Genomic DNA, 27,475 nt, shown 5'->3' on the forward strand with positions numbered 1-27,475 from the left:
CAAAAAGGGGTCATTGGGGGTGTTTGTACTGTTCTGGTATTTTAGCACCTCAAGAAATGCGATGGGCAGTCAGAAAGTAAAAGCTGTGTAAATTCCATTATCTATACTATAGTTTGTAGACGCTATAACTTTCACACAAAGCAATCAATACACACTTAGAGATTTTTTTCAACCAAAAACATGTAGAAGAATACATGTTGGTCTAAATTTATGACGAAATTTGAGTTTTTTGGGATATTTTTCATGACAGAAATGAGAAAATGTTTTTGTTTTTTTTTCTCTTCAAAATTCGCCACAAATAAGAAGAGCACAGGTGATCAAATACCACCAAAATAAAGATCCATTTGTGTGAAAAAAAAAGGATGCAAATTTCATTTATGTGGCAAGTGGTTAATTATAAATAGTCCAGGAAATCTAAGGGGAAAATGCACCAACAATAACTATTTGTGAACATGCAAATGTGAAGAGTGAGAAGAACCATTAGATGCTTTCCCTGATTATGTCACTTCCCACTGCCGATTAAAAAACAAAAAGGATCACATGGAAATCCAGACGCACCCCTGTAAACAAGATGAGAAGCATCCATCTACTGCTGTGCATCCTATTGCTCCTCCATAACACCTCCATAATTTGTGGTGAGCCTGCAATTAACAAGCTAATTTCTTGTTACTATGATGAAATATTTACTACTTTTATGGAAACTTGTTTAGAACGCTTTAATGCCATCTATCTAAACTGGTAGCAGAAAACTGTGCAGATGGCAACATGGATTGAGTTGAAGGTGTTGACTTTTATCATATCTGAACTATTTGAGTTAGGGTGCATTTTAATATCAATAGACACTTTAGTTGTTACTTGTTCACTGTACTTAAAAGCATGTAGAACTTTAAAACACAGAAGCTTAATCTCAAACTGGCTGATACTTGACATTGAAGTCTTAATATCGTCAGAAAGTCATAATAGAATTACTTAACTACTGTCGTTACAGATACCCTGCTATATATTACTGTAAAAATAATACAGTATATGGTACAGAGTGGTGATGCCTGACAACTATGCCTCTGGAAACAATATTGAAGGACGCCTAAGGTTATCATTAATTCTTTAGAACTGCTGATGGTAGACACATGGAAATAGAAATAGAAGCAAGATCACAGGGCTGTAGAGCAGAACAAGGCACTGAAAAAAAATTAGTATCTAAAATGTTCCAAATTTTTTTTTTTAATTCATCAACATTTATTTTTAGTACTAATTTATGCTGTCATTGCCAAGTAACCAGTAGTAAAAAAAAATACAAAAAAAAATCAATGGTGTTAACACCATTTATTTTAATAGCTAACATTTTTCAGAAAGCCACAAATCAGTTGAATGGAGAACTGTTTGATGCTGCATTTCCTGCAATCCTTTGGGAAATTATTCAGTTTCATTACTTTGTTACATTGTTATGGACTCATGGGTTCAAAAAATATTCACGGTATACTAAATCAAAACAGCAAATTATTGTATATCAAAATCTTCTTTTGCAAGTGACACATTCTATTATAATTAAGAACTTTAATAAATAAAAGTCTTTTTTATAGATTAAAAAAAACAACAACTTTGGTTTATAAAAAAATTTGAAAGTAAATCTAACACTTTAGAAAAAAATAATCTACAGTATCCATTTAAGCCAAAGGGTATTCTAGTTTGAAATGTATATATCTAAAAAGATTAGATTTTAGGTTTAAGCTTACCCTCTCCACCATGGTTTTGAACAAATATTTTAGCAACATCAGAAGGGTTAAAAGCCTTTGGATTCTTAAGTTGACAATAGATGGATTGAAAATCAGGTGCATCAGCAGAGACCAGATACATTTCAATGAATTCATGCCCATTCCCACTCGAGATAAGACAATCTAATAATTGGTTTCTCTGAAATGGGAATGTTGGAAAATATTTCCATCAGCACATGCAGCCAATCAGCTGCAGTGTTGATCAGTATGTTCCGAGGACAGTGGAGGGGTCCCCACTGTTAAAATATAATAGCAGGGAGTATTCCTGCATCTACCTTGTGTGGATAGAGGAATTAATTTTCTTTGATTTTTTTTTTTTGATCAGCCCACTGGCTGATCAAACAAAAAGATCTGTCTATGGTCAGCTTAGGATATTTAGGCTATCCTGAATCCATCTTTCTTGTTGATAAACCAACATCTTGTAATACTGCATATATCCAATACATGTATCTAGCTAAACAACATACAATAAGTTCTCTATTTCCTAAATTTCCCTAGTTCCCTATCTCCATTCCTTTTTCTGATAACTTTCTTTTATTTTATTGATTTCTAATTATCTTTATTACTTTGAACATCATTTATTTACGGATAACCTTACATCACCTTCCATGCTTCTACTTAAAATGTAGGTTGTATTATACCGAAATCTTTTTACCTATATCATTGTTAACTGACTCCTATGTAATGTCTATTCATTAAGGGTTTTTTTCATAATTTTCTTTTACGTTATTGTAATTTCAGAATATACACAAATTACAATATGATAGTTCCTTGCTATTATATAATCTGTTTTAATTTTTTACCTAATCTCATGTTTGTTATGTATTCTACCAATTTTAAAACCCAATAAAATTATTGCACCACAACATGAAATAAGTTCAATTCACAATGGGTTTTTTTTTTAATGTGACAGTTATTTTCAGCTGAACCCAATGAGATTTGAAAAGTACACATATTAGTGATTATAACACAAGGTGGGCTGTTTACCTAGTTACATGTAGAACATTAATTTACAATATGTTAGCAGTACTAAGATTATAAAAGAGGGGGTCGAGGAATATTTACAATTGAATAATACCAAAATTGTTAACCCTTCCAATGCTAAAACAATGATGTGTACGCTTCTCCTCTAAAATTTTATTGAATAGAGTAGCTAAGCCTTTATAGTCTTGGAATTGACCTAACTGACTGACTATTACTGGCAAGAGAAGATTTTTTTAACAAACAGATTTCAGACTAGAATACCCTTTGACTTACTATAAACTTAACCCTCTACAGTCCTTCGATAAGATTTTTGCTGTTAATTATGTGCAGTAGCTATTATCTTTATTGACTATAACAAACAGTGTAATTTTTAGAAATAATAAATTTGATATGATATGTGCATACAGATAGAGTCACGTGGGTGCAGAGCAGAGAGTGGACTAATTGCTGTGTGTGACTGAAAGGTGAGCTGCAATATCATTAGGACTGGTGAGCTGCTGCAGTTATGATTTACTATCTGCTGCTAGAAAAAGAGACTGAGCCCTTTCTAAAATGACCATACAACCATCTAGTAGCCTTTTTTGCTGCCTGCAGGCTTGATTGGAATGATTTTCATGTGCACCAATAGTACAACTGGGCCCCAATGCTATCCAGCTGAAGAGTTAGGACTAAAGACTGCCCCTTTTCAGCTGCTGCACACAGAACTTTACCTATTGCTTATGCAAAGAAGTACTAAGGGGGCATTATATCAGCCTTTATCCTAGAGTGCATTCTAAACTAACTTTAGTACTGTTATTTACATTACAGTTAAGGCTTATATGCATTTTTTATTGCCGACTTTGCTGATACATGAGGTAATTCCAGTCTAGTTGTACAGAACACTATTCTATGTTACTTTGACATAGTGAATACATTATCTATATCTACCTACTGTGGTGACACTGTACTACTTGTGGGGGGTGATGAAGATTTTTTTTTTAGGATGTAAAAGCAATCATTTCTCTTTCTCTCTGTCTGCATTCTTGCAGTCATTGAGAAGTACTGAGTGAGCTGTGATTGGTCACAGCTTGTCACATAGTACAAGGCTGTTGTGAATAGCCTTGTACCATGTGACCTCTGTGATCATTCACAGATTTCACACGTAGTAAGCAATGATGTCACAAGTGACATCTTGCTTACTACTTTGCATGTGATCACTGATTCGCCAATCAGTGATCACATGATCGGGACCTCGTACAGAGGTCCCGTCCGACGATCGGTGTTTCACTGTGTCCGGAGGACACAGCGGGCACCGGATCGCGGTGCTGCGCGCTCCCAGGGAGCGCGCACAGCTAGATAAGGCGGGTGCCGTTTATGAACGGCAACACGCCCCTGGACTGCCACCGCCCTGCCGTTTATCAACAGCAGGCGGACGGCAAGTGGTTAAACCAGGCGTGTCAAAAGGGCTGAGGTGGTTCTTGGAAATGATGCAAAGAATAGAGAACCCAAATTACTAAGCAGCCTCCTCAGGGTTAGTGCTACAGCGCTGTTAATCCCTACAACAAAATGTGATATATGGCAGTTTATCAGTTCTTAGATGTGGTGGTAGCATTCATTTTCTTTTTTCAGTTTTTTTTCCCTTTATTTTCACCTGGTGTGCCACCTAGTAACACACCTTCGGTCTTAGGGTGTCTTAATTCTGGCTGAAATAGTATCAAAAACACGTTTGATCAGCAGCATTACCAGTCTTAGGAGAGGATAATTTTAGATTTAGATGGATGTTACTAACAAATGGACTCTGAACTCCAGCTAACACTTTTAACCAGTTACAGCAATCATTTCTGTCCTTTTAGGATGAAGGTTTTACATAAATAAATAAGTGTAAGCACCAAATTAATACAATTTTTATTTTTGGGTTTAATACAGGTTTAAATATTCACAACAGAGACACAGAAACCACAAATAATTTCCCCAATTTTCTATTGAAGCAGAATCATGGCAGCCTTGCAGCCCTCTAAGATGCTAGAAACCACTGAAACACGACTTTAGAGCTGTATTAAACCCAAAACCAAAATTGTATTATAATGCAGCTTTCCAATGCATGTTTTTTTTTAGCTGTTTCCCTCTGTTTTCACCTGGTGATCAGGCCAGTAACACACCTCCTGTGTTAGTGAGACACCACTCTGGGAATGAGTACAGGACACAGCAGACAGCAGCAGACACCCCTCTTAATGCTGAATGGTCTCATCCATGTAAAATGATACATTCTGCTGGAGAGCTTCAGCTTCTGAAACACAACAGAATTGCTGGCTAAATCACCAAACAAAAATAGAAGAAAGACAAAAAAAGGAAACTAATACAGCCATCACGTGTAAGAATTGGTAAGCTGCAAAAAAATAACTGTATGCTTTTGGATTTAATGCTGCTTTAAAGTCTTTAAGGCACTTTAAAGACAAATTATTTTACAATTATTTATACATGCAGCAAGAGAGGTCAGGGATGGCTTGTTTTAAAGCTCTTTTATTGCTTGTTTAAAAATATGTAAAAACTTTAATACATACAGCTTGAGCACGAAGGATGGCTGTCCTTTTTGCTCCCCTTCTGAAAATGCTTGTTGCCTGACCCATAATACTAAATGACCTAGAACAATCATGCAGAAATCAAATTGAAAAGGAAGTCAAAACATATACATGTTGGACAGACTTGAGCTAAGGCTTTGAATCAACATGGAAGCAGGCAGCTACCTTTTTTAAAAACACTTCGCCTCTCACACCTGTGCACTCCCAATGGAGAAGAGCAGTTTTTACATCTCTACTATAGACCTGTTTATTCTGCAAGAACATTGTCATTACTTAAGATGGTAAGGTAATACATATACAGTCATGGCCGAAATTGTTGGCACCCTTGATATTTCTCCAGGAAATCATGTATTTCTCACGAAACGTATTGCATTAACACATGTTTTGCTATACACATGTTTATTCCCTTTGTGTGTATTGGGACAAAACAAAAAAAGGGAGGAAAGAAAGCAAATTCGACATAATGTCACACAAACCTCCAAAAATGGGCTGGACAAAAGTATTGGCACCCTTTCACAACTGCGGATAAATAAGAATGTTACAAGCATGTGATGCTCCTGTAAACTCACCTGGGGCAAGTAACAGGTGTGGGCAATATAGAAATCACACCTGAAAGCAGATAAAAAGGAGAGACGTTCACTTAACCTTTGCATTGTGTGTCTGTCTGTGCCACACTAAGCATGGACAACAGAAAGAGGAGACGAGAACTGTCTGAGGACCTGAGAACCAAAATTGTGGCAAAATATCAACAATCTCAAGGTTACAAGTCCATCTCCAGAGAACTAGATTTGCCTTTGTCCACAGTGCGCAACATTATCAAGAAGTTTGCAACCCATGGCACTGTAGCTAATCTCCCTGGTCGTGGACGGATGAGGAAAATTGATGAAAGATTGCAACGCAGAATAGTCCGGATGGTGGATAAGCAGCCCCAAACATGTTCCAAAGACATTCAAGCTGTCCTGCAGGCTCAGGGAGCATCAGTGTCAGCGCGAACTATCCGTCGACATTTAAATGAAATGAAACGCTATGGCAGGAGACCCAGGAGGACCCCACTGCTGACACAGAGACATAAAAAAGCAAGACTACAGTTTGCCAAAATGTACTTGAGTAAGCCAAAAGCCTTCTGGGAAAACGTCTTGTGGACAGATGAGACCAAGATAGAGCTTTTCGGTAAAGCACATCATTCTACTGTTTACCGAAAACGGAATGAGGCCTACAAAGAACAAAACACAGTACCTACGGTAAAATATGGTGGAGGTTCAATGATGTTTTGGGGTTGTTTTGCTGCCTCTGGCACTGGGTGCCTTGACTGTGTGCAAGGCATCATGAAATCTGAGGATTACCAAAGGATTTTGGGTCGCACTGTAGGGCCCAGTGTCAGAAAGCTGGGTTTGCGTCCAAGATCCTGGGTCTTCCAGCAGGACAATGACCCCAAACATACGTCAAAAAGCACTCAGAAATGGATGGCAAAGAAGCGCTGGAGAGTTCTGAAGTGGCCAGCAATGAGCCCAGATCTAAATCCCATTGAACACCTGTGGAGAGATCTTAAAATTGCTGTTGGGAAAAGGTGTCCTTCCAATAAGAGAGACCTGGAGCTGTTTGCAAAGGAAGAGTGGTCCAAAATTCCGGGTGAGAGGTGTCAGAAGCTTATTGATGGTTATAGGAAGCGACTGATTTCAGTTATGTTTTCCAAAGGGTGTGCAACCAAATATTAAGTTAAGGGTGCCAATACTTTTGTCCAGCCCATTTTTGGGGTTTTGTGTGACATTATGTCATATTTGCTTTTCTGCCTCTGTTTTATATTTGTTCCAATACATACAAAGGGAATAAACATGTGTATAGCAAAACATGTGTTAATGCAATACCTTTTTTGTGTGAAATACTTGATTTTCAGGAAAAATATCAAGGGTGCCAACAATTTCGGCCATGACTGTATATACTGTTTTTTTCAAGAACAAACAAGGCTTTTTCATTTGCAATCTTGCAACAATTTTTTTTTCAATCCTTGGACAATTAAACATAACAAAACAAAATACACTTTTTTCTTTTTTTGAGTGTTAGTTTTAAAAGAAATAGTGTTACTGGAGATAAAAGCTGTGTATTTTAATCTGTAATTTATCCGATTTAAAATTACACTAAAATTATGATTCTGGTATAAAGCATTACAAAAATATTTTTTTTTTCAATGTTGAGCTTTTTTAAATGTGAAACATGTAAATATATATTATGTTCAGTCTAAGTTTTATTAAGGGTTTATATAGAATACACAGAAAGATAAAAGCATCTAGTAAAGACTAACAAAATTTAAATACAGTAAATAAAATACAAGCTTGGGTTAGGAGGAGGGGGAAGAAAAATAATAAAGAGGGATACAATATTAACCAAGATGAACAGACATAAAAAGAAAAATAAAAAAATAAATAAAAAAACCGTCCTAGGTCTGGGCTATGAAAGTGTCGAGTACAAAGTACAGAGCCCATGGCCATATGTAAAATAGCATGTACAATATATTGACACCTAGGCCCAAGGAGGGTACAAGCATCAGAAGCAGATAAGACAACAGATGATTAGTTAAACTTTCAAGAGCTAAACAAGGTTTGGGGATGAAGACTAGTCCTGAAGGAAGATGGATGGGGTATACTGATGAGGACCATCATGCCATCCCATCTGGCCCCAGGGCCAGATGAAAAAAAACCGGGGGAGGGAGTAAACATTGCCTGGGAGGATATGCCCACAGAGAAGACTTTCCAGTTGGGGCCAGAGGGCAGACTCCCGGTTAGTTGGCCAAGAGATCTTGCAAAGCATAAGATTCCCTATATATATTCCATTGGAGTCAGGTCTGATGACAGCATTCTTAAGTTCCCAATTCCTGTGCCAGGAGTGACTCCATACATTCAATATGATCCATTTCCTCTACCCACTCCAGAAAGATTGGAACGCGTGATGTTCTCCAATAGAGAGGAATAGTCAATCTGACAGCAGTCAGACAATGACTCAAGAGTCCACATTTAATATGTTTGAAAGAGCCAGGTAAAACAGAAAGCAGAACAAGCTCTCGTATGTGGAAATGTCAAGTCTGTAACTGCAGTATAAATGCGCAGTATGAAATCCCTGCTTGGATGGGAGGACATTCCCACCAAACGTGGAGCAAGGAGCCAGGAACAGCGTGACAAAGCCGGCATAGGTCTGGAGTGGAGAGAAAAATCCTATGAAGGTGGGACATCTGTACCACCTAGTGCGCAATTTGAAATTGGTTTCCTGCGCTTTGCTGGCTAGTGACAAACTATGTGTAAGAGCAAATGATTTTATCCAGTCTTCATCAGATAACTGAGCATCAATATCAGCCGCCCATCTGGATGTATAACAGGATGGACCTTAGGAAAGAAAAATCGCCACAAGGCATGGGAAGGTTGAAAATGTGGGAGACATCACCTGTGAAGTACAGTCATGGCCGAAATTGTTGGCACCCTTGATATTTCTCCAGGAAATCATGTATTTCTCACGAAACGTATTGCATTAACACATGTTTTGCTATACACATGTTTATTCCCTTTGTGTGTATTGGGACAAAACAAAAAAAGGGAGGAAAGAAAGCAAATTCGACATAATGTCACACAAACCTCCAAAAATGGGCTGGACAAAAGTATTGGCACCCTTTCACAACTGCGGATAAATAAGAATGTTACAAGCATGTGATGCTCCTGTAAACTCACCTGGGGCAAGTAACAGGTGTGGGCAATATAGAAATCACACCTGAAAGCAGATAAAAAGGAGAGACGTTCACTTAACCTTTGCATTGTGTGTCTGTCTGTGCCACACTAAGCATGGACAACAGAAAGAGGAGACGAGAACTGTCTGAGGACCTGAGAACCAAAATTGTGGCAAAATATCAACAATCTCAAGGTTACAAGTCCATCTCCAGAGAACTAGATTTGCCTTTGTCCACAGTGCGCAACATTATCAAGAAGTTTGCAACCCATGGCACTGTAGCTAATCTCCCTGGTCGTGGACGGATGAGGAAAATTGATGAAAGATTGCAACGCAGAATAGTCCGGATGGTGGATAAGCAGCCCCAAACATGTTCCAAAGACATTCAAGCTGTCCTGCAGGCTCAGGGAGCATCAGTGTCAGCGCGAACTATCCGTCGACATTTAAATGAAATGAAACGCTATGGCAGGAGACCCAGGAGGACCCCACTGCTGACACAGAGACATAAAAAAGCAAGACTACAGTTTGCCAAAATGTACTTGAGTAAGCCAAAAGCCTTCTGGGAAAACGTCTTGTGGACAGATGAGACCAAGATAGAGCTTTTCGGTAAAGCACATCATTCTACTGTTTACCGAAAACGGAATGAGGCCTACAAAGAACAAAACACAGTACCTACGGTAAAATATGGTGGAGGTTCAATGATGTTTTGGGGTTGTTTTGCTGCCTCTGGCACTGGGTGCCTTGACTGTGTGCAAGGCATCATGAAATCTGAGGATTACCAAAGGATTTTGGGTCGCACTGTAGGGCCCAGTGTCAGAAAGCTGGGTTTGCGTCCAAGATCCTGGGTCTTCCAGCAGGACAATGACCCCAAACATACGTCAAAAAGCACTCAGAAATGGATGGCAAAGAAGCGCTGGAGAGTTCTGAAGTGGCCAGCAATGAGCCCAGATCTAAATCCCATTGAACACCTGTGGAGAGATCTTAAAATTGCTGTTGGGAAAAGGTGTCCTTCCAATAAGAGAGACCTGGAGCTGTTTGCAAAGGAAGAGTGGTCCAAAATTCCGGGTGAGAGGTGTCAGAAGCTTATTGATGGTTATAGGAAGCGACTGATTTCAGTTATGTTTTCCAAAGGGTGTGCAACCAAATATTAAGTTAAGGGTGCCAATACTTTTGTCCAGCCCATTTTTGGGGTTTTGTGTGACATTATGTCATATTTGCTTTTCTGCCTCTGTTTTATATTTGTTCCAATACATACAAAGGGAATAAACATGTGTATAGCAAAACATGCGTTAATGCAATACCTTTTTTGTGTGAAATACTTGATTTTCAGGAAAAATATCAAGGGTGCCAACAATTTCGGCCATGACTGTATTTGCATCAGTTGCCTTTGAGTGTTTTTGTTCCACAGAAGGAAATGAGAGTGAGATAGGGCTGTGAGAAATTGAAGGTTTCCAAATGGGGGGGTCTTAGGGCCAATGAGTGAGGAAACAAAGTTTCAGGGTTAGGTTCTCCAACGTACACAAGAGATGGTTAGTCAGGAGTTGTAAAGAGGAAGGAGGGCTCCTGAACTCGGAAGCCATCCAGGGAAGAGCAAGAAGGTCACATGGCACCAAGACCTCTTCCATCAACACCCATTGCTTGGTGGAAGAGTGATGGAACCAGTTCAGCAAGCTGGTGACAACTGCCTTTGCATGGTATAAACAGAGGTTTGGCACCCCAGCCCCAACCCTCTGCTTAGAGAGAGTTAGAATTGTTGTATGTAATCAAGGCTTCTGTGGGCCCCAAATAATCTTTGTAAAAGCAGTTTGCAAAGCCCTAAAGAAGGGCCGAGAGATGGTTATAGGCAGGGTCTGGAAGAGGTAAAGTAAATGAGGTGTCGTGTCCATTTTTAATATATTGATCCAGCCAAACCATGAGTATAGGTATTATTCATAGTTCTGGAGGTCCTTCAAGGTGCACTGAAGTAGAGGTGTATAATTTTCAGAGTATAATTGAGAAAGATTAGAAGGGATTCTGACGCCCAGGTACTTGAGGGTCCCAGAACAAAATCTGAAAGATAAGCTATCCTGGATTTCTTGCACCTTATGTGGGGCAGGGACACATTCATAATCTCAGATTTTGTAAGATTGAGCTTAAAGTTGCTAAATCCACTGTACCACTGGAATTCTTCTAGGATAGAAGGCAGAGATGTATGCAGGGTTAACATATGTGTAAAACTATTAACAAACAAAACCAAAACAAGCTTAAATAGTAATGGTTAATAAAATAAAAAAAACAGGAATAATAATTGAATGGATAAGGAGAATAAGGAAATAATTAGGGCTAATCAGAGTAAACTAAGGGTTAATAAAGGGATTAAACAGATAAACATTTTATTTAAAAAAAAAAAAAATTATATACATATACATACGTTTCATCTTCAATGCCCTTGCTGATGGAAGGAAGTTTGCACTCAAAATCTCACGATACATGGCCCCATTCATTCTGTCCTGTACATGGATCAGTTGTCCTGGTCCCTTTGCGGAGAAACAGCCCCAAAGCATGATGTTGCCACCCGCAAGCTTCACAGTAGGTATGGTGTTCTTTGGATGCAACTCAACATTCTCTCTCCTCCCAACACGACGAGTTGTGTTTCTACCAAACAGTTCTATTTTGGTTTCATCTGACCATATGACATTCTCCCAATCCTCTTCTGGATCATCTAAATGCTCTCTAGCAAACATCAGACGGGCCCCGACATGTACTCGCTTAAGCAAGGGGACACGTCTGGCACTGCAGGATCTGAGTAGTGTGTTACTGATGGTAGCCTTTGTTACGTTGGTCCCAGCTCTCTGCAGGTCATTCACTAGGTCCCCACGTGTGGTCCTGGTTCTTGTGATCATTTTGACCCCACGGGGTGAGATCTTGCGTGGAGCCCCAGATCGAGGGAGATTATCAGTAGTCTTGTATGTCTTCCATTTTCTAATTATTGCTCCCACAGTTGATTTGTTCACACCAAGCTGCTTGCCTATTGCAGATTCAGTCTTCCCAGCCTGGTGCAGGTCTACAATTTTGTTTCTGGTGTCCTTCGACAGCTCTTTGGTCTTCACCATAGTGGAGTTTGGAGTGTGACTGTTTGAGGTTGTGGACAGGTGTCTTTTATACTGATAACAAGTTCAAACAGGTGCCATTGATACAGGTAATGAGTGCAGGACAGAGGAGCCTCTTAAAGAAGAAGGTACAGGTCTGTGAGAGCCAGAAATCTTGCTTGTTTGTAGGTGACCAAATACTTATTTTCCACCATAATTTGCAAATAAATTCTTTCCAAATCAGCCAATGTGATTGTCTGGATTTTTTTTTCTCATTTTGCCTCTCATAGTTGAGGTCTACCTATGATGCCAATTACAGGCCTCTCTCATCTTTTTAAGTGGGAGAACTTGCACAATTAGTGGCTGACTAAATACTTTTGTGCCCCACTGTGTGTGTGTGTGTGTGTGTGTGTGTGTGTGTGTGTGTGTGTGTATGTATATATATATATATATATATATATATATATATATATATATATATATATATATATATATATATTTTTTTTTTTTTTTTTTTTAATTTATTTTTTTTTTTACTTGTTTAGTTGCTTTAATTGCCATCACCTATAGACTGAAGTTTATCCCTTTGATCTGCAGATGAACAGAATGATACAAAAGTAACAATATGTTACATTGTATCTTTCTGTAGCATCATAGTTATAAACACTGTTGGACTGCTTGTTTGTTTTTCACATAGCGATCCGAGCTTTGATCAATCAAAGCTGAATTACTCTCTACTGGGAGGGGGGAGCAGGGCGGAAGGACTGGATGTGCTATACACTTCCTGTGAATGATGATGACCTTTTTTGGGGGCATGTGTAGCACACCCAAAGTCTAGAACTGGTTCAAAGAGCCCAGCACTGACAGCCTACTTATTTTTTCTGTACATACATAATTTAAAAACATGCATTTATGTATATATATTTATATTTTATTTTCTAAGAATAATCAAATCATTGCACATCACTCTCTTTTCATCCTAGGTATGCCATGGGAAAGCAGTCATTTTACGAGAAGATGCATGTGTCTGAAAGAAACCAACACATTTATCCATCCTAAAATGTTTCAAGCTGTGAAAATTATAGAGGAGGGACCCTATTGCCACAAAATGGAAATTATGTAGGTTTTATTAGACTGCTCTTTATTTTGCTTAATAAGATTACTATTATATGGTGTTTTACAAGTACACATTTATAGCTGTTATTGAGATTTACCCAGTAATCAGCAGGTATTATTCCCAAGCCTGACAACATGAGATAAAGGGTGTTTCTACTTTCCATACTTGTAGGGCCCACTCACACGATGCATGCATTGCAATACAGCACTATTCACATAAAATACATGCATTGCAATATGGGCCCATTCACATGTTACATGAATTGCAATACGGACCCATTCACATGTTACATGCATTGCAATACAGGCCCATTTACACACCTTACATGCATTGCAATACGGGCCCATTCACACACATTACATGCATTGCAATACAGGCCCAATTACACACATTACATATAATATACATATAAAGTGCAGCGCTTAACAAAATCACAAAACAATTAGTGAAAAAGTTCCAAATAACTGGTGAAAAAAAAAACTTTGTCCATAACGAATCAAATGAAGAAAAAACAGTCCCCAAAGGCCGTGATGAAACAGAAAAAAAAAATCCAAGGATAGCTGATGTGTCACCAACCACTCACATAAAAGGCTTAGGAGAAAGGTATGACCGCCTGTTAAGAGTGGCCAATCACGCTTTGTTGTATAACAACCAGAAAGACTGGAAAGCCAAATCTTCCTCTGGATCCACAAGAGAGATGCCAAATAATCCTTCTACAATAATCCCTAGTTAGGGCAGCTATAATCGCTCCGAATGGGACCCCAAACACGTGGCATAAACATGCAAAAGAAGATTGCTCCACATAGTGTAAAATCCTTAATATAACATTTTATTTCAAGTATGATTGCACTCACATGATGGTAAAGATAGGTAAGCATGTACAAACAAAAAAACAAATCCTTCCAGCATCCAAAATGGCCACCGGCCAGTCGTGCATGCGTGGTTTCATCATAAGTCCTTCCACGTTCCTTATATAGGACCTGAAGCCCTAGAGGATCACAATGATTGGCCACAAATTGCAGGAGAGAGCAGGAAACACACCTGCAAGCTAATTTATTGGTCAATCAATTTAAAAATAAGGATAGAAGTAGCGTCATCTAATGTTGGAAAACCACATAACAATTGAAACCAATAATAAACCACTGAGGGTGTAAAGAAACAAATCATAGCTCCACGTAGTGGTTATAAAGTATGGAGCAGATATTTAAACTCATATTCACTAATAGGCGAACCTACTAATGTAGGCTAATACTACATTAAAGCACCATCTAGTGGTAAGAAACAAAACAGGTACCTCAATGATATCCAGAAGTAAAAATAAAAAAAATATTAAAAACAATTAAAATAAATTACATAAATGTACAAAAATTTGTACATATATACATAGGAGTATATTAATGGGTCATAAATATATCTCATATCCTCTGACACTAAAATGGATCATGATGACGCTCAATATTAAAAACCATAAATCTAATAAATAGCAATACTCTGGGATTAGAGATCAAAAATTAGACACAAAGGATACTGGTAAAATACAACAGCATAAAAATGATAGAACTTCCACTATTAATGAAAACAGTTAATGTGCGCAGTCGTGTTGGCACAGGAAGGGGCCATCCCCAAACTGTTCCCACAAAGTTTGGAGCATGAAATTGTTCAAAGGGTCTTGGTATGCTGACACCTTAAGAGTTCCCTTCACTGGAACTAAGGGGCCAAGCCCAACCCCTGACAACAACCCCACACCATAATCCCCCCTCAACCAAACTTTACACTTGACACAATGCTGTCAGGCAAGTACTGTTCTTCTGGCAACCGCCAGACCCAGACATGTCCATCGGATTGCCAGAAAGAGAAGCATGATTGGTCACTCCAGAGAACACATCTCCACTGCTCTAGAGTCCAGTGGCGGCGTGCTTTACAACACTGCATCCGACGCTTTGCATTGCACTTGGTGATGTAAGGCTTGGATGCAGCTGCTCAGCCATGGAAACCCATTCTATGAAGCTCTCTAAGCACTGTTGCTGTGCTAATCTGAAGGCCACGCGAAGTTTGGAGGTCTTTAGCTACTGACTTTGCAGACAGTTGGCAACTTCTGCGCACTGTGGACTTCAGCATGCGCTGGCCTTGCTCTGTCATTTTACGTGGTCTACCACTTCGTGGCTGAGTTGCTGTTGTTCCCAGTTGCTTCCACTTTGTTATAATACCACCAACAGTTGACCGTGGAATATTTAGTAGCAAGGAAATTTCTCGGATGGCCTTATTGCACAGGTGGCAATCTATCATGGTACTGTGCTTGAATTCACTGAGCTCCTGAGAGCAACCCATTCTTTCACAAATGTTTGTAGAAGCAGTCTGCATGCCTAGGTGCTTGATTTTTTTACACCTGTTGCCATGGAGGTGATTGGAACACCTAAATCCAGTGATCTGGAGGGGTGTCCCAATACCGTTGGCAATCTAGTGTGTGTGTGTGTGTATATATATATATATATATATATATATATATAAAAAACATTTTGTCCTGTAATTATGGAGACATTTTACTGCTCATCCAAGCAGCTTCTCTATTTCTAATGAATGTTAGGAGTATACACTAGCATTTATAGCCAATTTGACATCGATTTACACCATTGTCTGTATAACTCAGACTGTTATCATCTGTCCAGACTTAATGACACCAGGGCCCGATCTAGCCTAATTGATCTGGAGATGCAGTAAAATAAGTCAGGGGGCTTACAGTATAAAAACAATGTAAACTTTAAGCCTTTGTCCCCTTCCTGACGCGTGTACACATATTTGTGACTTCATAGATGTGGGTCTTTTTTGTGAGGCTGCATATATGCACACGTGTTTCTGCTGGTAATGTCCTGCACAAAGCACTCCCAACACAGGAACCGGGTTCTCACCAAGAGACCCAGGTCCCTTACTAACAATTGGGAAATGCAAAGTCTGGTTCCTGATCACCTAAATGCTGTGATAGCCTCTGATTGGCTATCACAGTAATCAGTCACTGTACAGCCCATCCCTGTGTGTTTTTTTTCTCCTCTTGAAGATACAACATACCTTTTCTCCTTGCTAGAGGAGAAAAATTTAAACAAATGTGTTTAAGGAAAAAAAAAAGAAAAAAGTTAGATCAGGGTTTGATCTAGGGCAGGGTCAAAGGTCAGGGTCACTGTATTTTAAGATTAAAAAAAATCATTTTTAAAATTAGTATCAGTGTCAGTATGTTTTTGGTAGGGTAAAAAAAAGAAAAAGTAACAAGGGAACTATTTATTCTGGGCCCAACTATAGGTACAAACAAATAACATCCACATATGTGGTATCGCTGAAATTGTCAGGAGCATGAGAAGTTATTTTGGGTTGTTCTTTGGTGGTAGGTTATGGTATTAGCAAGAAATATACAACCACATTTTTAAAAATTGACACACCGACTTTTTTTCCCATAAACTCAAATCTCAGTTTGTGGAGCTGCTCTCTCTCTCATGCCCTGGTTTATGCTCCAGGCTGAGGTGTACAGCCCTTTTGACACTCAGGAAAATAGGGATGCCAGCATAAGAAAAAGTAATCCAGTGAGCAATGAACATTTTAGGTTGAAACTGCCTCTCACCTTAGCCGATCCTAGTGTAGAGGTGTACATGTGAAAGCCTCAGCCAATGCTGCTTCTTAGGCCATGCCCCTTGACATGTTTCATCCCACCCACCAGGACTTAATCATAGGCGTGTACATTTCCCAAAAAATAAAAAAAACTCATAAGCCCCATTATTATTTTTTGGGGGATGTACACAGGATAAGATGAAGATTTTTGTGGAAGATGTGGAAACACTGAAGTGAAAGCACTACTGGAAGGAACAGAGGACACATAGATGGAGGTATTGGGGTGCTTAGACCCATTTTGATACAGTATTTTTGTTGAACTTTGATATGCAAGGGGCCATTGGTGTTTTGTTCAGCTGCTGGGGGTTTGTGGATTGATACTGGGAGCACTGGAGCATTGGTGGACAATTGAAATATTTTTTAGGAAAAAATACAATAAAATGAATGTAATGCTTACAAACACAATACACTGTTTTTATAATACCCAGTGAAAGAAGGGGGTTTCATCAAGCAAACAGATACCAAACATATCAAGACTCAAAATTGTGTGTCCCTAAAAAATGTTGAAAAACAACGATACTTACAATTTTTAAAAGGCGACACATTAAAACTTCACATTTAATGGAGTTTAAAGCTATATGTTTAACGTTTCTTTAAATATTTTGTTTGAGCCAAGCTGGTCTCTGCATTTTGGCAGTGGCATAGGGACCTCCCATCCCACTTCAGGAACAAAAATGAGTCAGGCTGAGTGCTGATAAGCCATTTACGGAAAGCTTTGTATTCTATGAATTAATACAAAGCTTCCTCTGATTGGTTGAGACAGAGAGGCAGTTGGATGATGTAATGATTTTCACCTCAGCCAATCAGAGGAAGCTTTGTATTTATTCATACAATACAAGGCTTTATTTAAATGGCTGAGCAGAGCTCAGCCTGACTCTATTTTGTTAATAGCACTGCATTCACAGCAAGTGCACCTGTTAGTGCAGTTAACAGTTTGTTTGAGCCAGCTTGGCTCAAACTAACTGTTTAAAGAGACATTAAACATGACATTAGGCTTTAAAAAGTTACAAGAATTATTGCTCTGACTCTGACGTTCAGGGCGATACTTCACGTGTGGCACAATCACTGTTTACATACACACGTGGGACCTTTGTGTGCATTTACGATTGCATGTATGCTCAAGAAGAATAAGGGCGCTTTTAAAAGGCATGTGGGGTACACCCAAAGTTTAACCTCTTGGCACTGGCCACATGTGTGCGGCCTCTCGGCATCTGGGCCTTGATACTAAGCGGCCGCACATTTGCGCACAATTAATAAAAACACATGTGCTGAGAGCGTGCACCCTGCGCTCTCAGCACACATGTCCTGTACTCACGGAAAGGTCCCGATCTCCTCTTGCGATCGGGACTGTGATTAAGGGTAGGCAGGACAGAACACACAAAGCGGATGGCAAACACACAAAGCTTTATGGAGACAAAATGAGTCACTCAATGGAGGGATTGCAGGGAGGGTGACCTCGCCAGTAGGGGAACAGTAAGGAGAGGGCCAAAACACTTGTAGTCCAGCCCCAAGGGCAAGTTAAGGTCTCTACAGACAGTTTGTAATCCAACAATGAGGCAGAGGAACAGTTCAAGAACAGTTCAGGCAAAACAGGGGAAGCATGTACTCACGGATCCAACAGGGTGCACGGTCTCCCACGGGACAAGATAGTATGACACAGGTACCTGCCGGAGTCTGGAGCATGCGTGGGGGCTCTCCCTTGGCTGGGGTCTCAGGCAGGGCTGGCGTGCGGTCTCCCCCCTGGCTGGGGTCTCAGGCAGGGCTGGCGTGCGGTCTCCCCTCTGGCTGGGGTCTCAGGCAGGGCTAGCGTGCGGTCTCCCCTCTGGCGGGGGTCTCAGGCAGAGTTTAGCCACGAGGGTCCCGCCGCAGCTGGGCTCCCTCGATGGCTGCGCAGCAGAAAAAGGATGATCGGGAAGAGCCCAGCACTACTCTCTTAAACCGGTGTAGGATGCTTCCTGGGGCGGGCCGTGGGTGGCGTGCCTCGTTGCTGGGCAATGAGGCTCGGCTTCAAAGGGCTGAGGCCAGACGAGAGACAGCAGGGGGCAGTCATCCTGAAAGGGGGGAAGAGGCTAACGAAGTTTGGGCTAGAATACACAAACGACAGAGAGGAAATTGTCTAACGAAGTTTGGGTTGGAATGCATTATTGCAGGGGAGGAAAGGCATTAATTGAATTTGGGAACATAAAGCAGGATGACAGTGGATGAAATACATTGATTGAATTTGGGAACATTTGGCAGGATGACAGAGGGGAAATGCATTGATTGAAGTTGGGAACATTTGGCACAAGAACGTAAGGAATTAATTAAGGATGTATTTCATTTGGGCACAAGGAATTAAGTATGGGATTAAGGAATAAATTAATAATTGGGGCTGGCAGAGCACCTATATTGTGACAGGGACCTTTCCCGATCATTTGACCGCCATGACAGCGAATCACGGCGGTCACATGACCCTAAAACCCTGCCCTGCCTCCCAGCTTCTGAAACACTTAAAGGGGAGGGAGGCGCTGGCGCCAAGGGGTTAAAAATGGTTAACGTATATGTTGAGCAAAAACCTTTGAGTTTTGGATAAATTAAGAATGTTTAAAACCCAGTAGTTTATTTTTTGTCTTCATTCCATTAGCCTTATTTCTCTTCAGTTTCCCATGAGATGAACCCTCTCTTAACCTTCTTCACTGACACAGGTGTCCTCATTGGAAGATTTTCCCTCACCTTTTATTCTGAAGACAGTCCAAACATTTAGGATCCCTTTCTGCTTCAGTCACCAAGACAAAAAATGGTCACTATGACAAAAAGAGGGCTGAATCTAGCAAGAATACCAACAGCAATAAAAACTTGACAAGGGTTCTCATTTTTATCTACTAAAAAACACAGACTTTTATGCCACATATGGCATCACATAAACATGTGCCATTGAATATTCTTTATAGTGAGCAGGAGTAGACTACACATCTTGGGAAATGATTAGACATAGCAAAACGTATGTCCTGAGGTGTTATAAGAGGGTGATATTTTTAAATATCGGCATGTGTTTTAAAGTGTTACTAAACCCAGGACCCTGCATTCACTATATCTGGTCTCCCACAGTACACAGAATATTTAAATTCAATTATTTAAGTAAACAAACTACTAAATACCTTTTCTCATCAGCAGTTAGAGCAGTCTTGTGACTTCTATCAGTGTCCAACCGAACACGTTAAATCTTGTAGGAGGAGTTTTCTTTCTGCTCCAGGAGGATGCATAACCTCCGACCTCTGTCTGGACAGTGTTGATTGACCCAGTGTTGATCACATGCACTCTCCTGAGAAAAAAAAAAAGCCTCCCTAGCAATACACACTAAATTGAGCATGCGCAGAGTGTCTCCACATGGTAGGTCTTATCAGGAGATAAGAGGGAGATACAGGAAGAAGGGGAGGATCAGGCAAGTCAGGATCAAAAAGCATTTTTAAACAATGCAGAGGGTTAACCCCTTACGTTCCACAGTGATTATAACAAGCATGCTTTACTGCATATACAGACTTATTTTACTGTTGTGGGTTTAGTAACACTTTAAAACAAGGACCGCATTCCAGACATTTCTAAAGTCTTATATTATGCTGGATTTGGAAATTTCAGAAAATGGCATGTCAGTGGATACTATCTTCTGACCATATTTGCTCAAATGATAAAACACCTTATTCTAAATATCTGTAAATATTTCTTACCACATATTTGAAAATCAGGGCATCAGATCAAATAACTTTATCTATAAGGAGATATTAGAAATCACAACTTTTTCCATTAAACCCTTGCATATGGCGTGAACAGCCTGTTCTAAGTTTGAACGACTGGACACATTTAATTTAGCTGGTTGGTCTAACTGCTGCTTAATTAAAATGCATGTTTTCACAGGCCTCATATTCTTCTCTTTAAATTGCAATTCATTCCAGGGTCACCCTAAAAGTAAACAAGATTATTTGCCTAGACCCAAAGGCTGGTTGGGTACAAGTTGTGATACTAGGAAAAAGGTAAGCTAAATATATACACTATTTGTGTAACCATGAAAAATTCAGAGTGGAACAGAAGATATTATCAAAGGCCCCTTTCACATGAGTGTTATCCATTCAGTCACATTTTTTCAAATAAAAAATGGATTCAGTTTGCAGTTCAGTTCAGATCAGTCTACATCCATTTTTTTCTTAGTTATTGTAGAGACCAATAAGAGGTGACAAAAGCATAAACCAAAAATGTTTCTTGCCTAAAAACAGACAACATCCAATCATTTCGGTCTAAACAGAAAAGGGCACTTGTTATGTATAAAAAAAAAAAAACATACATGGATGTAGGCTAATGTAAACTGATGATCATCTGTTTACATCTGGCCAGCTATAGACATACATTGCAGTTCAGGCTGGATCCATCTGAAACACTGACAGATGGATCTAGACAGCCAGCGTGAAAGGGGCTAAAGGCAGCAAAGGGTCAAGAAAAAAGAATGGATGTCAAGATTGTAGTTTATCAAGCAAGAATAAGAGAAAATGGATAATGAAAACGTAATGCAAATTCTACTATATAGGACAGGGCAGAAACTATAGTAATAAGTACAGGAGAAAATCAGAGGTGCAAGGCAAAGTTCAGCTGCAAGCTCCTATGTCAATATGTAATAAAAACATTAAGATTATGGGGGCCTATAAAATGTCCATAAATCCATTACTTAGCAGCAGCAGCATCAGTGGCAGCCATCCTCAGAGTATGCTAGCTCTTTGTGTAAAAACAAGAAAAGTGGTGCCCCCTTGTTCTTTTCAGAAAGTAAAGTAACTGAATGATGGCTGGAGATGTCAAATCCAGAAATTGATTTGGGAAAAAAAAAAAAAAAAAAAAAAAAAAAAAAAGGACTGCAGGGACAACCCCTATACAACTCTTCCACTCCCAGCTAGCCTCAGTTTTGTTGCACGTTATTGGGAGATCATAACAGATGGAAGTGACCTGTGTCCCATATGGTACTCAAAAAGAACTATTACACTGGTAAGTAAAAAATCCTATTTTCTTAGTCATACTGCATTGGAGTATCTGTAGTCATTGCCATTTGGATGTCCTAAACTAGTCCAACTGAGGGGTGGACAACCCAGCAATGCATGCCAATAGATCTACATAACAAATGGGTCAAGAAGGCTTGACAGACTCAGAGCAGCTAGTAGCACCTTATGCCCAATGCAGAGGAAGCCTGAACATGAACCTGGTAGAACTTAACATTGTAAATGGAAGCCCAGGCAGCAGCGAGAAACAAATGTCTGATGCTGAAAAGTCCATGAAGCACTAACAAGCTACCTTGCAAGTTAGACTGGAGAAAGCATTATCCCCAATAAGTTGAAAAGACAGCTTCTAAAGAATGAAGGGAAACAGTTTAAGGTACGGGGGGGGGGGGGGGGGGGGGGAGTGAGAGCTCAAGACCAGGATTCATCCTTGATGCTGATCCACATCAGACTGTAGAAAAGACAGAATATGTCCTACCGAGTATTTTTTGGAATAAAATTTTCTCAAGTTTCTCCATGCATTAAAGGCTTTCCAGGTATGATGATAGACTTTACCATGCCAAAAAAGCCAGTGACCAATCAGGATGAACATTGGGCCCTTCAGACAGAAGATCAAGGCAAGCACCACATCCTCTTGGGTCAGTGGAATATCCTCACTCTCGATCTGAGGAACATAATGTTGGGATACTTTCAAGGCCGTGATGCAGGTTGAACACTCTCCGGCCACTTTATTAGTCACACCTGTTCAATTGCTTAACACAAATTGCTAATCAGCCAATCACATGGCAGCAACTCAATGCATTTTGGCATCTAGATGTGGTGAAGACGACTTGCTGAAGTTTAAACTGAGCATCAGAATGGGAAAGAAAGGGGATTTAAGTAAATTTGAACATAGGATGGTTGTTGGTGTCAGATAGGCTGGTCCAAGTATTTCAAAAACTGCTGATCTGAGATTTTTATGCACAACCATCTCTGGGGTTTACAGAGAATGTTCCGAAAAAGAGAAAACATCCAGTGAGCCGTGTAATGATTGTGCACAATAGAGACATGGAAGCTGTACGCGGCAGCCATCTTGTGAGGGTCTCATGAGCAGTGTTCCTACACCGCCCCCCCCCCCCTTTGCAAACTATGGAATTTGTAGCTGTAACTTTTAACAAACTTCAAAAGAACCTCTTAATTAAAACACAAATAAACGCAGTGTCCAGACCTGTCAACAACTAATTAGCCTTGGCAGAATGTCGGTTTCCACGAACCATGGAAAACACTTTCCTCTGCCCTACTGTAAAACAATAACTCAGTCAAGTCGTCACACATGACCTGTAAGAATGCCATATAACATCTATTCCACATGTAACAATTCCACATACAATTCATAGAATTCAACAGGAAAAGTGCACATTAATATTAGGTATATATTTAAATAGCGAATATCATACCGGACAAATCAAGGTCATTCATGACTATGTTAGCACATAGGAAAGGGGAGAAAGCAGTCTCTTTCCTCCTGGGTGACAAAGTTATGCTGTGTCTGGTATCCCTGGGTTCAAAATAGAATTCTGAATAATAATCTGCCAGTTGCTAGACTACCACCTGCACATATTGTAAGTTAATATTAGTATGAAACTGTAGTTGGGACTTGGTCATAAATTTGGTGACCTCCTAGCACCCATCCCCTAAAGCAGATGATTGGTCAGTTGTTCTCAGGTGACGCCCCTTTGAGATCATAGAAAAGGGACTGACTGTATCTAGTCGAGAAGCTCTCGTTTACCATCAACCAAGAATACCCAAGAGAGCCACGGCAACGTTTTTTGCCCGGACAGTTGGACCATTTCTCTGTTAGTTTATGGTTCTCTTTATTTGCAACATCCCTTTCTGTAAATATTTTTAAATTGCACCATTTGCCCTTTTTATTAATAAACCCTATTTTGAAAAGTGTTAAAACTATCTCTAAGGCTTTTAATGCAAACTAAAGAATCCCTGTCTCTTGAAAAGTGTTACTGTATGTAATAATCCTCTGAATATACCTGCCTGTGGTGTGTGTTACAGACATTTAGTGTTCACATCAGTTCTTGCCAACATTGTGAAGGGTTGATAGTCCCAAAGTTATCTGATGGCAGTTGGAGTTTGAAAAGTTAATTGCATAATTAACCCAGTGACAATCGCTCTCAGGCTGCTGGCACATAGATTGTGGTTCTGCGAGCTGGAAAATCTTTGTGCAGGGTGCAGCAGAGAGTGGCATTGTTACACAAGTGACAGCGCAGTGTGAGATAGGCTCGTCCTTTGTCATGAGTTGGTGAGAAGAGCAGGGGTTGAGCACCGCTTTTGTCCTAAGCAGCAGTTGTTTGGACGAAAATGCCTTCTTGATGTCAGAGGAGAATGAGCAGACTGATTTGAGATGATAGAAAGGCAACAGTAACTCAAATAACCACTTATTACAACCAAGGTATGCAGAATAGCATCTCTGAACGAACTCATTGAACCTTGAAGCAGATGGGCTACAGCAGCAGAAGACCACACCAGGTGCCACTCCTGTCAGTTAAGAACAGGAAACTGAGGCTACAATTCGCACAGGCTCACCAAAATTGGACAATAGAAGAGTGGAAAAATTTTGCCTGGTCTGAGACTTGATTTCAGCTGTGACATTCAGATGGTAGAGTCAGAAGTTGGCAGAAACAACATGAAAGCATGGATATATCCTGCTCTGTATCAATGGCTCAGGCTGGTGGTGTAATGATGTGGGGGATATTTTCTTGGCACACTTTGGGCCCCTTAGTACCAATTGAGCATCGTTTAAACGCCAAGGCCTACCTGAGTTGCTGAACTTTTCCATCCCTTTATAACTACCGTGTACCCATCTTCTGATGGCTACTTCCAGCAGGATAGTTTACCATATCATAAAGCTGAAATCATCTCAAACTGGTTTCTTGAACATGACAGAGTTCACTGTACTCCAATGGCCTTCACAGTTACCAGACCTCAATCCAATAGATCACCTTTTGGATGCGGTGGAACGGGAGATTTCACATCATGGATGTGCAGCTGACAAATCTGCAACTGCATGATGCTATCCTGTCAACATGGACCAAAATCTGAGGAATTTTTCCAACACCTTGTTGAATCTATGCCAGAATGCAGTTCTGAAGGCAAAAAGGAGGTCGCACCCAATACTATCAAGGTGAACCTAATAAAGTGGCCGGTTAGTGTATTTCTGCGATTAAGGTTACTAGAAAAGATAATGATCCCATGTCTGAGGCTTACTTAGCTCTCCTAGAATCAAGACACCTGTTGCAGGATGAGAGAGCTTGGTTGGAGGCGGAGATAAAACATCTCGAAATTGAAGATGCCATCGATTCCTTTCCGCCACACAAATTGCCCTTCCCAATACTTTTTTTTTTTTTTTTTAAAAGATATCTTCAGTTGTAGCATGCCTTCCTATCTCAAATTGGTGCCTATCGAACAGAGACTCATCGCTTCTTGATTGAAAACCTGTTTACAGTGTGACTCCCTAACGAAACCACTATCTGCAGTTTATAGAACCATTTCCCACTTCTCCCTCAGTTGTTCAAGTGTTACTAGACCCAGGAACCTGCATTCACTATATCTGGTCTCCAACTGTACATGGAAATGCAATTATTTTAGTAAATATAAACTGCTAAATACCTTTTCTCATTAGCAGTTAGAGCAGTCTTATGACTTCTATCAGTGTTCAGCAGAGCACTGGTTAAAATTTGTAGGAGTTCTCTAGGATGTAGAACCCCTGACACCTGTCTGGGCAGTGCTGATTGGCCCTCTGCTGATCACATGCACTCTCCCATGGTATAATAAAAAAAAAAAAAAAACACCTCTCTAGCAATACACACTAAACTAAGCATGTGCAGTGTCTCCACACAATGTCTTATCAGGAGATAAGGAGACACAGGGAGAAACAGAGAAGTTGGGATCAAACATCCTTTTTAGACAATGCATAGGATTAACCCCTTAGGTTCCACAGTGTATATGCAGTAAAGCATGCTTTTTATACTCAGACTGATTTTACTGTTGTGGGTTTAGTAACACTTTAAATGTCAAGCTAAATAGGTAGAGAATGTTTCAGATCTGCAGGGGGAAGAACTGGAAGGATATGTGGGAATGTTCTTTTGCTCATTTGGTGTCATCCAGGGACAGACTCATACATTTAAAATTTTTGCACAGCATCTCACACTGGCCAAGTTGTCCACCATTTAACCCTCCATCTCAGCAGAATGTGGACATTGCTCACACACCCCAGCAGAGTTTAGTCACATCTTCTGACACGGTTTGGTCATATAGAGGTTCTGGATAGGGGAGCCTGGTTGTATTATTGATGTCCTGGCAGTTAAAATGAATCTTCCGTACAAAAACAAGGAATCTGGTTGATAAGTTTAGGCCTCTGGCAACCAAACAATGGCTTGGTATTTGTTGTATGGCACTTAAACAATAGCAGTTAGTAGATGGAGCATTACAGGGATGTAAGGGCAGTAATCTCTAGATGTCCCATGTAACATGTTCCCAGTCTCTCTCCTGCAGCATTATTTTCAACCATGCTTGTAGCACATCCTGAAGGGATGTCTACAGTCGAAAAGTCTTCTGTAGCATATAATATCAAATAGTATGTGCAAACCCTTGCTGATGCCAGGGGCCACTTAAGTCCCCTCCCCATACCTCAAAATGGTGACCAACACTGGTTTAAGGATTAGTTCCACTTATTTTTGTAAGCCAATAAAATTTTGGTGGCTTTAAGCAGCTGCATTTTATTAAAAATGTCAACATTTTCTTTCCCTTCTAGAAATGGCAAAAAGAAAACGATCAAGGAACATGTAAAAGTCTACTAGCAAATCCAGCAGGCTAAAATCTCTGCTTGCTCTTCTTGTCATTATTGAATATAAAAAGGATGACCCAGTATTAATCAGAAGCTATATTCTGCCACTCATGGATGCTTAGTTGTATATGCCTGAATTTAAAACCACTAAGCCTACATTTCATATTTACCCTTGGTCTTTCAGGTTGATCTTTTGCTGGCTAGCAGCTTTTAAGTTTTATTCTGTACATTCATAAATGTGTTGATTGCTAATATTTCCAAAAAGGTATAATAAACGAAGTTCCCAAAATTGTATGTCTTCTGTGTGAGGGCACCTGAAGGATGCCATTATTGGGGCTTCAGATGGGACATTTATCAACTTTAAGACATTCATCTAGTGCAGGGTCACTCAAAACTGTAGCCAGCAGGTAAAATTCAACCTTCTAATGTGAAAGGGACTTTTTTGTGCGGAATCTTAAGTGAGGGGTACTAATGTATAGTACAATTTTACACTTTGATATAAGGGGGCCCTGAAGGGCTGAAACCTATTTGGAATTTTTGCCTTGTACTATTTTTTTCTATTCTAAATCATACCATGAAAGAATAAACCTAAATTCATTGATTTAAATCCGATTCTCTCATTTAGATAGGCCCCTTTCATATGGGCAGCAAGTTTGTTTTTCATCTGTCATTGGCTGGATGAAAAATGGACAGACCGCAATGTATTACTATGGACCAGCGGATGTGAACTGATGATTATCTATTTACATCTGTGTCTGTTACGAT

At 39.9% G+C, this 27,475-nt stretch overlaps 1 protein-coding gene across 1 annotated transcript; it reads left to right on the plus strand.

The window, feature by feature from the left end:
- The first annotated feature begins 534 nt into the window (after positions 1-534).
- On the plus strand, positions 535-26,999 carry LOC149473643 (alveolar macrophage chemotactic factor-like). Its single transcript, XM_089676312.1, has 4 exons — positions 535-635; positions 13,074-13,209; positions 20,791-20,868; positions 26,678-26,999. Exons 1-4 carry the CDS (start codon positions 572-574, stop codon positions 26,721-26,723), a joined length of 324 nt encoding a protein of 107 aa, XP_089532438.1. The 5' UTR covers positions 535-571; the 3' UTR covers positions 26,724-26,999.
- Positions 27,000-27,475: the final 476 nt, after the last annotated feature.

This window comes from Staurois parvus, unplaced genomic scaffold (assembly GCF_062004578.1).
Source record: "Staurois parvus isolate SC_StPar_1 unplaced genomic scaffold, SC_StPar_1.0 ptg000013l, whole genome shotgun sequence".
Taxonomy (NCBI): domain Eukaryota; kingdom Metazoa; phylum Chordata; class Amphibia; order Anura; family Ranidae; genus Staurois; species Staurois parvus.

Coding starts and splice junctions, on each gene's coding strand:
- LOC149473643 (XM_089676312.1), top strand. CDS start 572: ATGAGAAGCATCCATCTACTGCTGTGCATCCTATTGCTCCTCCATAAC. Junction 13,210..20,790: donor TGCCACAAAATGGAAATTAT/GTAGGTTTTATT, acceptor AATTCATTCCAG/GGTCACCCTAAAAGTAAACA. Junction 20,869..26,677: donor GTTGTGATACTAGGAAAAAG/GTAAGCTAAATA, acceptor TTTCCCTTCTAG/AAATGGCAAAAAGAAAACGA.